The sequence below is a fragment of the Mauremys reevesii genome, linkage group 2 (assembly GCF_016161935.1).
Source record: "Mauremys reevesii isolate NIE-2019 linkage group 2, ASM1616193v1, whole genome shotgun sequence".
NCBI lineage: Eukaryota > Metazoa > Chordata > Testudines > Geoemydidae > Mauremys > Mauremys reevesii.
In genome coordinates, this window is record NC_052624.1 from 78,829,497 (window position 1) to 78,842,187 (window position 12,691).

The following is a 12,691-nucleotide window of genomic DNA, read 5'->3' on the forward strand; positions in this document are numbered from 1 at the left end:
CTCTATTCCTTCACTCGTTAATTTGATATTCTCCCCCTCCCAATTGCTGAATGTGTTTGTGCAGGTGATTTTTATATTATTTGTAATAACTGTATACTGTACCAACTAAATTATGCTTTAATGTCAAAGGAATCAGCTATTTATTGACAAAAACAAGGGTTTAAAAATACTAAGTTTGTAGCATTTATGGTTGTAATGGTGTTAGTCTGAAACAGTTTTGAAGTGTGAATTGGCCCTATTCTTCTCAATCAAGTGTTGACCCTGAAGTCTAATGATTTCAAATGATTGCAAATGAAACATGTACTTATTTGCCTGTTCCAAAATGTATACTTGCAGACATCTGAAACCTGGAGGAAGTTAAGGTTACTCCTCTAAGACTTGGCATATTTTCAAACACAAGTGTGCAGTTGCATGTAATTTGCACATGATTAACCCAGTCTGTATGCAAAACTTGAATACTTCCACATTTAAATTGCCAAAAAAAGGAGACATATCAAAGCAGGCCTAAAAGTACCTTGCATCATATTTTCCCAGAATAAGGCCCAGTAACATTACTAACTATAAAGGAGACATTTTGCCTTTGATCTTTGTGCAAGCTTCCAACGCACATCAGTAGGTGTCATCCATGGTGCACTAACAGTGTTAGGTATAAAAGGAAAGCCCCTTTCTAATTAAACCAGGGACTATATTAAAAATTTAATTCAGTATTCCACTGACTGAATTTGTCATCAACTGAAACAGGTAATGCAACAAATACCTATCCACTTAAGTGGCACGGCAAGAGACTGCGATCACAATTGAAATTTGTTATCTTGTTCACTTATAGGTTTCCATGCATTTGTTTTACTAGTGTGCTAGAATGGTTTGGCTCAGCAGTTTTCAGCTTCCTGTTCACAGTTTTGCTGACTAGAGAAGCAGTGTTGTCTCAAGGACTTTTTAAACATCGTTTTGGTCTACTTTCAATAGCAGGGCTGCTTTTAAAGGAAAAAAGGAGGCAAGTGGGAATATTGTATAATCTAACTGCATGTGACAGCTCAGTAAAGAAAGAAAGAGACAAGGGAAAAGATCCAATCCTGAGAAGCAGCATGTTGTGCTTACAGTCCACATTTTTCAAAGAGAATAGTGAATTGTTCCCTGCTGTAGCCCTTTGTTTGCAAGTCTAACAGTGCTGGGTTTTAATAAGACTTAATCTGATGTAAATAAAATGTGATTCAAAAGTTAATATTGCAAAAGGACAAACAAGCTTCATATGGCAGGTGATTTTTCTTTAAGCAACTTAAAGCCACTGCTCAGACAATGAATCTGTAGGATCTACTTCGAGTGAAATCTGACCTTAAAGTCTATGAAAGCTGTAGGCTGGCAGAAAATAGAATACAATATTCTGAGTCTCAATGACCTCATAAAACAAGGATTAAAGAAGAACCAGCCTTACTCCATTTTTACTGCCACCAGACATTTATTGAAGATACTCTGTTGTTATTAAAACAAGACAAGACAATGGCACCCCAGGCGAAAGCAGCTTCCTCTATGAAACCAGAGCTGAAACCTTGTTAGTTTATATAGGCTGTGTGAAGTGGCCTCAATATTTACTATTTTGATCTAATAAAAGTTCTCTGGAATTGTGTGCACAGCAATGAGGGTTATACTATCAAAATAACTATCCAAGGAATGTTGATGACTAATACATGTTTTTTCCACAAAATATAATGATTTGCCTTTTTTTTGTTTACAAAAAGCTGAATGTTCTTGATTGAACTCTTGCTGGATAATCTGAATCTGTCACAGGCCCAGATTAATCCATCAAGCACGCCAGATCTGACCTACACGTTGGAGTCCAACACTCCATGGCTTGAAGAGTAACAATTATCATAAGCGTTCTTTTGGATGACCGTACTTGTAAATTGCCTTTAGAATTATTTAGATACAATCATTTTCAGCCATCTATCATTTTTTGAAGGGATCTTTTCAGAAGAGCTCGCAAAACATAATCCCCCCTTCAACTGCCAGGTTCATACGTGACCTTTCAAGGCAAGTGACCATCTAGACTATTTTCTTCTAGCAGAATCTCTCTTAGCAAGCACTTGACTAAGGAAAAGAAGAAAACAGAGCCTTTCGGGGTGACAGGACTGTGTTTCTTAAAATTATGAATTTTAAAATAGTTTTCAACATCAAAAAACTATACTATTTAACCCATACTAACATAGCAGTAATCCACTGCTATGTTGTGCATTTGGTGCATACCTCTGGTATCTTGAGAGCCTGTGAGCCTTCAACTGCCTCAGGAATATTCTGCTAATGCACACTGTGGTATAGTTAATCACTATGTGAAAACAGAGTCTTGTACGTTTTTTAAAAACTGAAAACCAACTAATATACTACAACAGAGTCTGTAGTAAAATGCCAAGAGAAAATAGACAGACAATCAGTCTGTAGCCCAAATACCACTAACGCTCCTCTAAAGAAAAACATTAAAGCTATTTAATCCCTCCCAATTTAAGAGCTATAGAGTAGGAGATCTGCACCAAGCTCAAGAGTGGAATATCAGGTGAAATTTTCAGAAGTGCCTAGAGTGATTTACGAACTCACCCTCTTAGAAAGTCAAGAGGACATGTGCTCCTAAATCAAACGGGTACTTTTGAAAATCCCACCCACAGACCTCATTTAGTAACTAAGCTCTAGAGGCTTACTACTGTAGAGGGGGTCAAAAAAAAGCAGCAAGGCCAAACACTACAATTTACAGGAAATCTGTCTTTAGTCTTATAGATGTATGGTTGTGTGAGCTCTCCTAGTCAGAATAGCCTTGCTCTGCAGTATCTGAGATTTTAATGGTCAGAAAGGCTTGTTACAATTTGCTGGCCTGTAATTCTCATGCTTTGCTATGATAACTAAGCAAAAGTGTTATAATTCAGAAAGGTAGAAGCACCTACTTGACTCAAATAAGGGCTGAATCCTTCTTGGGAGCTACCTATTGTGAGGTACTGAGTAGAGATGGGCTAAATTATTTGAAAAAACAATTTATATTCATCTAACATGCAGTTCGGTCAACCTGAAACTCTTTGCAAATTTGACACTAATTCACCCAATAGTTTCAGCCAGAATTTCTTGGGGGGGGGGGCGAGAACAGATTCACAAAATGGCAGGAAGAGGTGGTGATGGCACTACCTACCCATTTTATAATTTTTAGCACAACCATTAAAGCACTCACCTGGGCTATGGGAGATCTGGGTTTCAATCCCCGCTCAAGGAGCGGGGATTTGAACCCTAACCACAAGGCTGAAGAGTCATTTCTTTTAGGTCTCTCTGGCCTAATGACTACTCAGCTATTTCATACAAAGTTGAACTGCTTCACCAGGAGAGAGAGAGAGAGAGGGGGGGGGGAGGGTCTCAGAATACCCCATAGTATGGTAGTTAGGAGACCAGAGTTCAAACCCCTGCTTTGAAATGGGGATTTAAACCTAGGTCTCCCACATGAGGTCCATACCCTAACTTGGCTAACTGTTATAAGACCGGTATTACCACCTCCCCCCCATTTTGTGAATCTAGCCCTTTAAAAAAAAATAAATCACCAAGACAGGCTTTTTAAATTTAGTTTCACCCAAACAGATCCCCCCCCTCCATTTCTCAAAACTGACAGCAAAAAAAAAAAAAAAGTTATTTGCTCAGCCCCGGTACTGAGCAATTTAGTATATGTCCCCTTCTCACATATTTCATTGTTACTCATAATATTTTAATGAAAGAAAATTGAAAAAGTTTAGATTCCTGGGGGAAAAGGTCAAAGTATTTTTATAGCTTCTTTCAGTGTTGAAAGGACTACCCTTAATGGTCTCACACCAGTGAGAAAGCAGGATCTAAGTTTATCCAATGAATATCTTAAAAACAAAAACAAAAAAAGCCTTTGTACAGTACATGCATTCTCTCCCTGCTCCCCCCCTTTGGGGAGTAGGGAGATAGATAATCCAGTACAATAGATCCTACAAAAAACTCCACAGTTTTTCATGTAGAATTAACTAGAACATTAACCCAGGTAGCATGATTCCATTTTAAAAAGCTGTACCATTGTTTAATAGCAATAGATCTGTAAACTATTTTGCAACCCAATATCATGCTAAACTAGACCTCAGTCAGATTAACACCATTTATTACTCTTTCACTTACAATTCTTTATGGTTCAAGGCCTTTGTGAATAGCAATGTAGAAAAAAATGCAGTGCTAAGTACATTACAAGTCTAATCTTTAATGTCATTTAGTTTAAATAAAAAATGTGAGCAAGAGCTCACAAGGTGCTCAGATTCTGTGGTGATGGGGGCATCTATGTATTTACCAATTTTAAATATATGTCTCGTTCATGAAGATGTGACCTAAATGCAAAATCTTTTGCAAACATATAGTTTAGTTCAAAAGAGACAACTTATAGTTCTCATGTAGTGGTATAATTAAATAGGAGCACAAAGACATGGTATGATATTCATCCGCCACTTACATACAAGGTCAGACAAATTAAGACTTAAAAATAATGGCCTGCAACAATATTACACTTACACTCATAGACTTTAAGACCAGAAGGGACCATTGTGATCATCTAGTCTGACCTCCTACACATCACAGGCCAAAGAACCTCACCCATCCACTCCTGTAATAGACCCATATTCTCTGGCTGAGTTACTGAAGTCCTCAAATCATGATTTAAAGACTTCAAGTTCTAGAGAATCCACCATTTACTCCAGTTTAAACCTGCAAGTGACCTGTGCCCCATGCTGCAGAGGAAGGGCACCACGCAGAGAGAAAAAAGGGTTATATATAGTTTTAAAATGAAGAATTATTTGCACCACAGGCCTAAATCACCACTTCTCCCACTCTTATTTCACTAAACCTCAAACCCATTAACCATAACTACATCAACCTCAGTTGTGTGTCTCAGGATTGACAAGAACGGCTGAATGCAGCTGGAGAAAAGACTAGTTTTTCCATCTGTTTAAATTAATGAATAATCACCCACAGTTACAGTCCCAAATACTCATGTCATGCCCACTACTTTTGGAGAGAAGTCTAATTTCTCTGCCTAAAACATCTTTCTGGACATCTGTTTAATCCCTCTTTCCTCCATCACTAAAAAAAATGAAGACTGATTTGCCTATTCCATTTCTAAACTAGGAAATGAGGTCATATCCAAAGCAGGGTTCAAAGTTGCCTCAACTCTGAAATGATTTTGTGATCAAAGTCAGAAAAAAAAAGAAAAGACAAATTGATGCATTCGCAAAGGAAGAAAAAGTGATGAGAAGCTATTTTTCCCCCTCACAGAAAATGAAACATTTCCCTTCTAAAGTGAGGTGTTTTTTTGTTTCATTAAAGCAAGCAAAATAGTCTGTAATGCTGTTCCACAAACAGTGAAGTACTTATCATAAACTCAATGCTCATAATAGAATGTATACGAGAAACATTAACTTCTTAATCACAATATTCAAACTTTCTGAATTAACAACTCTGAGATTTTTCAAGAGGTAGATTATTTAATTTCCTCTGTCCTGACACATTGTAAGTATATAATGTGCAACTAACACCTGGCAATCTATCCAATTGTTATTGCTGTCTCTATGGTCACTAATCTTAAAGGATATGTCTACACAGGAATAAAACACTTGCAGTTGGCCTGGGTGAGCTAACTTGGGTTCGGACAGCTCAGGCTCTCGGGTTGAGAAAAAAAAATAAGAAAAAAAATCACTGTATAGACATTTGGCCTTGGGCTGAAGCCTAAGATCTGGGACCCTCTCAGGATGGAGGGTCTCAGAGCTCAGGCTCCAGCAAAAGCCAGAATATTTACACACTGATTTTTTAGCCCTGCAGCTTGAGCCCCATCATCCTGAGTCAGCTGACCTAGGCCATGGGTGTTTTACCCCTATATAGACATAACAAGGTATTGAGAGTCTTTGGGTATCTACTCCAACTCAGAGGAACTGGCTTAACTTCCTTCAGGTACCTATTTACAATATGCTCAGGCAACGTCAGAAAGAAAGGCAGTAAGAGAAGTCTATTTTGAAAGAGTCCTTAAAGTCAGTTAGTTTCTGACTTGCCCATGCCTTGTCTTTTATTTCACTATTATGGCTTATAGAATTTTGTATGCATACTTGAAATACACATGTTCAAACTATTACGGGAAGTCAGACTGGATGATCACAATTGTCCCGTCTGGCCTTGGAACCTATGAATCCCAAGAAGATCTCATGGGAGTTTGAGATCAATTCCTTAAATGCTACAGAAAATGGCAATATTCTGGGTATGTTAACTGAAGAAAAACATCTCATGAACACTAGCTGCCCAGTTTCACCTTTACTGTTCTTCAGAAAGCAGCTTTGGAGAAAGACAAAAAGGTAGCATTCCAGTTCCTGCCATGTATGGTCAAGAGACCAGATTGCTCTTAATCTGATGCTAACTGCACTTCTGTTCATTCATGATCAGTACAGCTCTCAGAACAGGTACTTTGAAAAGCTTACTAACCAATCCAGTGGCTCAGTTTAATAGTGATAAGCCGAAATGCGCTAGATCTAAGCTACTTATTACAGAATCATATTCATGGTGTGTTAATGTACTGTAGGCGAAACATCGATAGACATTTCCATTACAAAGCAAAAACTAATCTGAATAAGGGCCTCATCATTATCCCTACTGATTATTCCCCATCCCAGTCCTAATCTTGCTCCCATTAAAATCAAAGGTGCAAGATCAGATCCTAAACAAACGAAGAGCACAAACAACTACTGTATTTTCCAGTACAAATCAACTTTCAAACAGGAGAAAATGTAGATCACAGAAAATAATGTCAAGATTCTGAATAGTAACTTGATAAATGAAAGAACTTGAGAAACAAACGTACCTTTACCAAACAATTTTTGTGACCTGGGACAGAACCATTTACATAAATAATGTTGTGCTTTGTGTTGATCCTCCACACCTGCAGGATTAAAAAAAATTGAAACCTAAGCATTTTATTATGGTTTCAGGATTTATTCAATTTACTATTTCTAGCCAGTTAACAGTTGTTCATAAGACAAAAGGTGGTAAATGTAAGCGATTGTGGAGTAAAATATAGCGGCGCAATTGGGATGCTTATGCAATGTAGGAATATATTTTATAATATATTGTGTATGCATGCAAAAGGCATACGTATGCCCACGTTCAATGGCAAAATGAATCACAAACGTGTTAGCAGCAGCTGGGACTCTGGGGAGAAGAGGTGAGACTGAGCCTTTTATATTACCGGTATTTGTCCTAAATTTGCCGCAACATTTTAATCAAACTCAACTTTGAGCTGGCACCTCTCAAATGCATTTGAGGCTTGAACCATAAGGCAACAGTAGCCTGTCCATTGACATCATTGAGCTTTCTATCAGCCCTTGAAGATTAGATCTTCTTCCAGAAATCACAATTTTACTTCAGTCTCTTCCCATTATAGTGAGAGCTATAGCAAAACCTTGTGGAACCAATTAGCAGGACAAGCAAGTGTCATGGAAATGTTATTGCAAACACCTGCTAATTTTTAAAGTGATTGTGAAAGTGCTGAATTGAACACCCTGAAAACGTAAGTTCTCTACGTATCCACCAATCATGTATAGTACAGATAGGAGCAGCACAAGCTTCCTCCCAACACAGCACTAAAACGCTTCTTGTACTATCTAAAGAGGTCTCCTGTATGGGTAAGCGTGTCTTCATTCCCATTTAGTGCTGTGAACATGTGTGTACCCGGAACTGGACTGAGACGATAACCTCACTTGATACAGGGCAGCCATCAGATTGTAACAATTTATTGCACTGCTGACCTGGCCTGGATCTGAACTAGAGCTGGCACAGGCTCTAAGAAGTCAGCTGGTAGCCTTCCAAAAAGTACTTTTCCTGCCCACCTCGCAGAAAGACAGTGAGGCATACATCATATGTGCTAAAGCCTCACCTACAGCTCCCATCCCACCTCCAAAAACCCAAGCCCTTAAGATGCGTGTACATGTGGGAGCAGAGCAGGTGTCTTCTTTTTAAATTACAAGATGAGGATGGACACATGTTTGGGCCTTTTTGGCTCTCTCTTTCATGGCGCAGTTATGCTGACCTAGTTTGGGTTCTGACTGAAATGTGATATTGTATTGTGGGGTGTTTCCCCTTTTCAACCCAAGCAGCTAGTCAAAGATTAGGGCCCCGGGGATGTTCCAGGTGAGAGTAGGAAGTGGTGATAGTGAGGTATTTCTTTGATGAAGTTTTATTTATAAAGAATGTACAAAATCCTGTGTCACTGAACACAGAAAGAATCAAATAGCAGGAAACAGCTTCTTTTGTTCACAGCACCAACAGCACCTCTCCCCACATTTCTTCCAGGGTTAGATGCTGTGTTTTCAGCTGCTCTGCCTCTCCATTCAGGGTATTCTCAGTTTCTAGGTGTTCTGCCTCCCTTTACCCCTCCCTTCTCCACAAAAATAACGATATACTCAGCAAAAACTTCTGGATGGGTTCACATATTCTTTTTCGTCTTAGGCCATGTCTACAGTAGAGAGTTTACCAAGGCACATCTGTACCAATGCAGCTGTGCCGCTTTAAGATCTCTCGTGTAGCTGCTCTATGCCGAAGAGAGAGAGCTCTCCTGATGACATAATTAGATCACTCCCAATGATCAGAGGTAGCTATGTTGGTGGGAGAAGCTCTCCCGCCAACATAGCACTGTCCACACCGGTGCTTTTGTTTGTGTAACTTATGTTGCTCAGGGTGGGGTTTTTTAACACCCCTGAGCGACACAAGTCATACAGACAAGAGTGGTAGTGCAAACATAGCCTTAGATGGGGGGATTCTGATTAACTCATCCTGACAGTTATGGCAATTAAAGGATGCGTTCACACCCAATCTGAAAGAGGCTTGTGCTCCAAGCAGTCACAAGTACCTGTCAGCATAACATGGTGTTACGGCAGCTGCCAAGCCTCATTATCTGACAGAAATGGAGTGAACTCTCTCCACACGTGACTACTATATTTAGAACTCACCTTTAATCCAAAAGCGGTCCTGTAGACATTACCCATTTTCCCAGGCATTTTTGTTCCACGGAAAACTTTGCCAGCATTCTGTATCAAAATAGGGCCCAAAATTAGTTACAAACAGAACCATTGCAAACTGAAAGCGGTATATAAAGCTTCTTGGCAAAGTTCATGGGGGTAAGGAAGGGAGATTACAAATTCAAACAGAGAAAGCTACATTTGTTAATGCAAACTGTTTCACATATTGGACCAATTGACACCAAGAGGAATCTTAAAGATGGTGTTTGCAGTGTTGAAGATCTCCATTACTGATTAGCATTTGTAAGTGCTTCCTACTGGTGTGCAAAGTTTGTATGTTATCGGAAACAGTGTAGATTCACTGTATCACAACGAGCAGAGACTTCCTACGCAACGTACAATACATTGTCAAGATACACAGAAACAATACAGGGTGTTCCAGCCTTGACAAAGAGGTCTGCAGATCTGAGGTGACATCCTCACTCCTGCTCCTGCCCCCTTACATCAGGTAAAATTGTCAAAAGGGGGTAAAAGAGCTGTAAAAGCCCTCTAAAAAGAGGATTCCTCTGCCACAAGCACTGTGGAGGCAGACATAAGGCTGCCTTCCAAGGCCCCTTTGATAAATCCTGGAGTAGGGGGTGTGCCAGAGGAGGGCTGCTGCATGCAGCACTGCCACCTATAGCACAGCACAGCTCAGGGAGGTTGCTTTTCAGCACTCTCTAAATTACCTTGTGGCCCATCCCAAGACCCTACAACAGCCTAGGATCAGGAGGGTACAAAAATGGCTTAAAGTCCCTTTAGCTCACTTTGCCCTGATCCAAGTTCTGTTCTATGTCTTCTAGATGTGCAGCAGAGAATCTCACCCTTAGTTTCTTTTTCTTTTAATAGGAAGGTATGTTTTCAAAATGATGCCACCACAAACCATACTAGCCGGACTCCCTTTTTTATTTGAAAGTTTAGTTGGGCATCTTGGCACAGTGTGTATTGTGCACAGAAAAAGGTAGACATAAAGGCAGTAATTTTCACCTTTCTTAAACAGCCTGTGCCAATAGTGATGTTGGAGTACAGTTCTTAGCAGGAAACAGAAGTCAGTTAGGTGACAAGAGATGAAGGTTGTCTCCATTTCCATACCATCATCTAGGATTCTCTGCTGCTTCCTTCCCCTCCCATGTGCATTTCCCTTTTTCTTTAACTTGTGTCAAAGACATGAGCCCAGAGAATCAACTGCAGTAAGGCTAACGGGGGGTGTTCCTGTACTCTAGACTGAAATGAAACCCACAGTAAAAACGGTCCATATGGATAGGCAAATATGATCCAACATCATGAACATTACTTTGCCCTGATCATCTTATCTTCTCCCTTTACTTCTTAGTTTCCTATTCTAGTTCTATTTGTTTCATGAAATTACAAATGGCACAAACCCAGATGAAATTCAAAATACCTACACAAGAGTTACTTCAGGTTTTTTAATGATTAGTACCAGCTGCTAAACAAAGTGTTATATGGCCAGAAAAATCAAATTTTCCAGCATTATATGAAAACAAATGCCAGAAGCAGAGCTTAGCAGCCCAATTTGCAGTTGGAATGGAGATCAGTACTAGTTGTTCTTATAGTCTTATGCAGCCTGTCTTGTGCAGCATAGTGTCATTTTGTTCCTGAAGTTCTCTCAAATGTCATTAATCATTTCATCCATTCTTCTGGACATTTTTTAAAAAAATCACTCCAGGAAATAAAAAAAAGACGATGACATAATCAGGTCTCAGTACAATGGCTTTGTTGGTCCCAGCTCTGGTTCCCCGGCATTCATATAATACAACTGTTTCATATAACACCTAGTTTGGTCCCAATAATGTGTACTATACTAGATAAATGTAAATTTTACAGTAATTTTACTTAGAAGCTTCTAACTGTAAAGTCCAGACCACCTATCTAGGGAATGGACTTCAAAGAAGCATGTAAAGAAATCAATAGCACACCCTTTATTTTGGCATTGTATGTTATAGTTTGAAAGATTTGTTAAATAAGGACTATACAAGCTAGTTAAGGTCAAGAAGCTAGATGAAATTCGACTGTAAACCCTTCAAGTCATCAAAATACCAGCTGGATCTTTGGAAGATAAAGCAAAATGCCAAAACCCTTCCAATCTAACGTCAAAATGTTTGGCTTGTGACAATGGTTACATAAATGAAATTATAAAGGGATTTCAGATCTCTCTAAGCACAGATTTAAGAGTGGATTTTATTTCTCCCTACTTTGTTATAATACATTATGTTTAGTAACATCTATTAGCTACATTAAAAAAAAAACTATAAACTGATATTAACCCTCATGCACCAAGATATAAGCAAACCACTATTGCCCCAGGTTAGAAAGAAACTTCTGTGGACATGTTATTCCATATATTGTCCATTATATATCTGTTTTCACCTTTCTCTGAAGCATCTGGTACTGTCAGACAGGACACTAGCCTAGAAGGATAAATGGTCTGTTCTAGCATGTCTAGATACTGTGAAATGGTTTGTTTTAAACACAGAGCTCTCTCCCCTGCACTAAGTGTTGCTCCAAAGCATGGTGGTGAAGAGTATCTAAAATGAGATAAATGAAGTTCAGCTACTTACAGTGTTGGATATTGCCCCAGGTCTTCTGTGTGTTTTAGTTTGGCCATGGCTGGCCGGCTGGCCTTTAAATCCCCATCTTTTCATGACTCCTTGAAACCCTTTACCAATTCTGAAAATAAACAAAATCAAATTAAATTTGCTTTCAAACAGATTACCAAGCAAATAAAGATTCTGGCAACAGTAACTAGAGGTCTAGTTAGGCTCCTGAGCTTTCACCTTAAGAAAAGCTCGTCAATCAAAAAACATATTCTAAAGTCTTAATTGATTATATTATATTACTTGCCCTGCTTTTGGGAGTAAGAGGCAGTAGAGGAGAGTCAGCTAGGCAAAAGATTAATTGCATCAACATACTTCTCTAATCTGAATTATAATTTTACACACCTTGAAGTCCACATTTACACAGAGCTCAAAGATCATGTGGTCAGATTTCAAATGAAGTATCAATGCTTTTTACCAACGAGGAAACGAGAAGAATAGTAAAAGAACTGTTTAACCTGAAATATTTTATCACCCAGAAGGCTGCACCTTTTTAGCCTGAACATATACACGCTAACTTTTGTTCGATCAATAAAAAGGGATCTTAATACAACCTTTAAGTGAAGAGGAGAACTGTGAATGCTGCCTTCCCCCTTTACACAAACACTAACAACTTTTTACATTTCCTCTTATGCTGTGGAATCCAGAGTTAAGACTGAATTCTGTGTTAATGATAAAATTTGTGAATGTCGTGTAGATTTAACATCTAATGTATGGCCAGATGGAGCAATTTAGCTACAGTCTGAATATAATGTACTTTATTCTTAAGTATAAAACTGTTCTGTCTAAAATTTGACTTCTGCATTAAACAGGCAGTTCTCTGAAAAGAAAATCATATGCACTAAGTATATTTAGTCCTCAGTGTATTCCAGTGATAATTTATATGACCTGAGGATGTCTGCAAGACATAAAGAGGATAATATTTCAATCATATTAATTTGAAAAACAACATTAATAGCTGTGCTCATTTAAATTTAGTCATTACAAGTACAGGCAGGCACTATTCATAGCCTTCAG

At 38.7% G+C, this 12,691-nt stretch overlaps 1 protein-coding gene across 2 annotated transcripts in view; it reads right to left on the bottom strand.

Moving 5' to 3' along the window:
• The window catches only part of MRPL3 (mitochondrial ribosomal protein L3), a 56,773-nt gene that overhangs the window by 10,492 nt on the left and 33,590 nt on the right, over window positions 1-12,691 (bottom strand). For both annotated transcript variants that reach the window (XM_039528040.1, XM_039528041.1), the window contains exons 7-9: window positions 11,639-11,747; window positions 9,012-9,089; window positions 6,869-6,946 (exon numbers count right to left, since the gene is read on the bottom strand). In XM_039528040.1, coding sequence (XP_039383974.1) covers window positions 6,869-6,946; window positions 9,012-9,089; window positions 11,639-11,747 — 265 coding nt within the window. The remainder of the gene's footprint in view (window positions 1-6,868; window positions 6,947-9,011; window positions 9,090-11,638; window positions 11,748-12,691) is intronic.